The sequence below is a fragment of the Miscanthus floridulus genome, chromosome 2 (genome assembly GCF_019320115.1).
Source record: "Miscanthus floridulus cultivar M001 chromosome 2, ASM1932011v1, whole genome shotgun sequence".
NCBI classification, from domain to species: Eukaryota; Viridiplantae; Streptophyta; class Magnoliopsida; order Poales; family Poaceae; genus Miscanthus; species Miscanthus floridulus.
Genome location: NC_089581.1, coordinates 56759808 through 56760997, shown reverse-complemented (window position 1 = coordinate 56760997; position 1190 = coordinate 56759808). Strand labels below are relative to the sequence as shown.

At 52.1% G+C, this 1190-nt stretch overlaps 1 protein-coding gene across 1 annotated transcript; it reads right to left on the bottom strand.

The window, feature by feature from the left end:
- Positions 1-286: 286 nt before the first annotated feature.
- On the bottom strand, positions 287-788 carry LOC136538880 (putative ripening-related protein 7). Its single transcript, XM_066530816.1, has one exon. It carries the CDS (start codon positions 786-788, stop codon positions 342-344), a length of 447 nt encoding a protein of 148 aa, XP_066386913.1. The 3' UTR covers positions 287-341.
- Positions 789-1190: the final 402 nt, after the last annotated feature.

The following is a 1190-nucleotide window of genomic DNA, read 5'->3' as shown; positions in this document are numbered from 1 at the left end:
GATAGTTTGCTGGTTTGGAGAATCTAGCGAGCGTTTCGCTAATTAGCGGAGTTATTTTCATTATCATTCCATAATATTTGACACAACACAAATCAAACTCGCAATGACATGTGAGTATATATATTCTGAACGAATAATATTTTACAAGTAGATAACACACATACACCAAGCAATAGTTTGTTTTGCACCCTAGTGAATGGAAACTTTATTCCACCTCTCCACTATCAAGTGGAGAGTGTAGCTAACTACGTGTAGTAACTAGAGGTAGGATACATCCGCACGGCGGTATTCACAGACAGCTCGTCGCCGTGCGCCCATCCAACTCGGTGCATGACACGTGTTCAGGCATCGGACCAGGTGACGTGGACCTCGCCGACGTCAGTATGGAGACCGAGCTTCTTCCAGACGGCGGGAGAGGAATCCAGGATGTTGTTCTTGCAGCCGTGGCTGGAGTCGCACTCGTCCACGACCGTTGCCTCCACGGTGCGCCCGGTGTCCGCGCTCGTGATGCGGATCTTCTTGTGGCACCTCTTCCCTCCCGCGTACCACCCCGAGGACAGCGCCACGATGAGGTCGTCGTCGCTGTGGAAGCGGCCATCACACGCCGCCGCGCCTCCGCCATCTTCGCCCTTCTGGAACCTGTTCACCGTCATCACTGCAAAGGAGCCGCCGCTACGGCCACCGGCTACCGGAAGCATGATGCCGCCGCTGCGGTCACCGGCTGTGGCCCATGAGACCTGAAGCAGAGCTAGGATGGCGATGACTATAGCAGTCTTAGCTTTCGCCATTGCAATTTATTTATTCCTAATGAGCTCGATCGAGGTGCTTGGGATGCACTGCCCCTTGGCTCGTGGGGCGTATATATAGGCGTGCTCTCACTTCTCAGATCGTTGATCTCGATACCTGGTTAAATGGCTCTGTCTGAAATAAAAGTGTGCTGTATGCCTGTATCAGGAATGCTAGCTATCTGTATGTGACGGCATGTGTCAGGCTGTCAGCTCGCTGCGATGTTACCGTATCCTGTTGGTAATTCCTGCGCATGCAAGAACAACGGATGAGCAAGCGGTAATTCCTGCGCATGCGAGAACATCTGATGAGCAGAGCAAGCCGCTGTTTTGTTTTGGAAGCTGATTAGACTTAGTCCGTCCTCCTTCGGAAGAGTTCGGGGACCATGCATATAGTATGAGGCA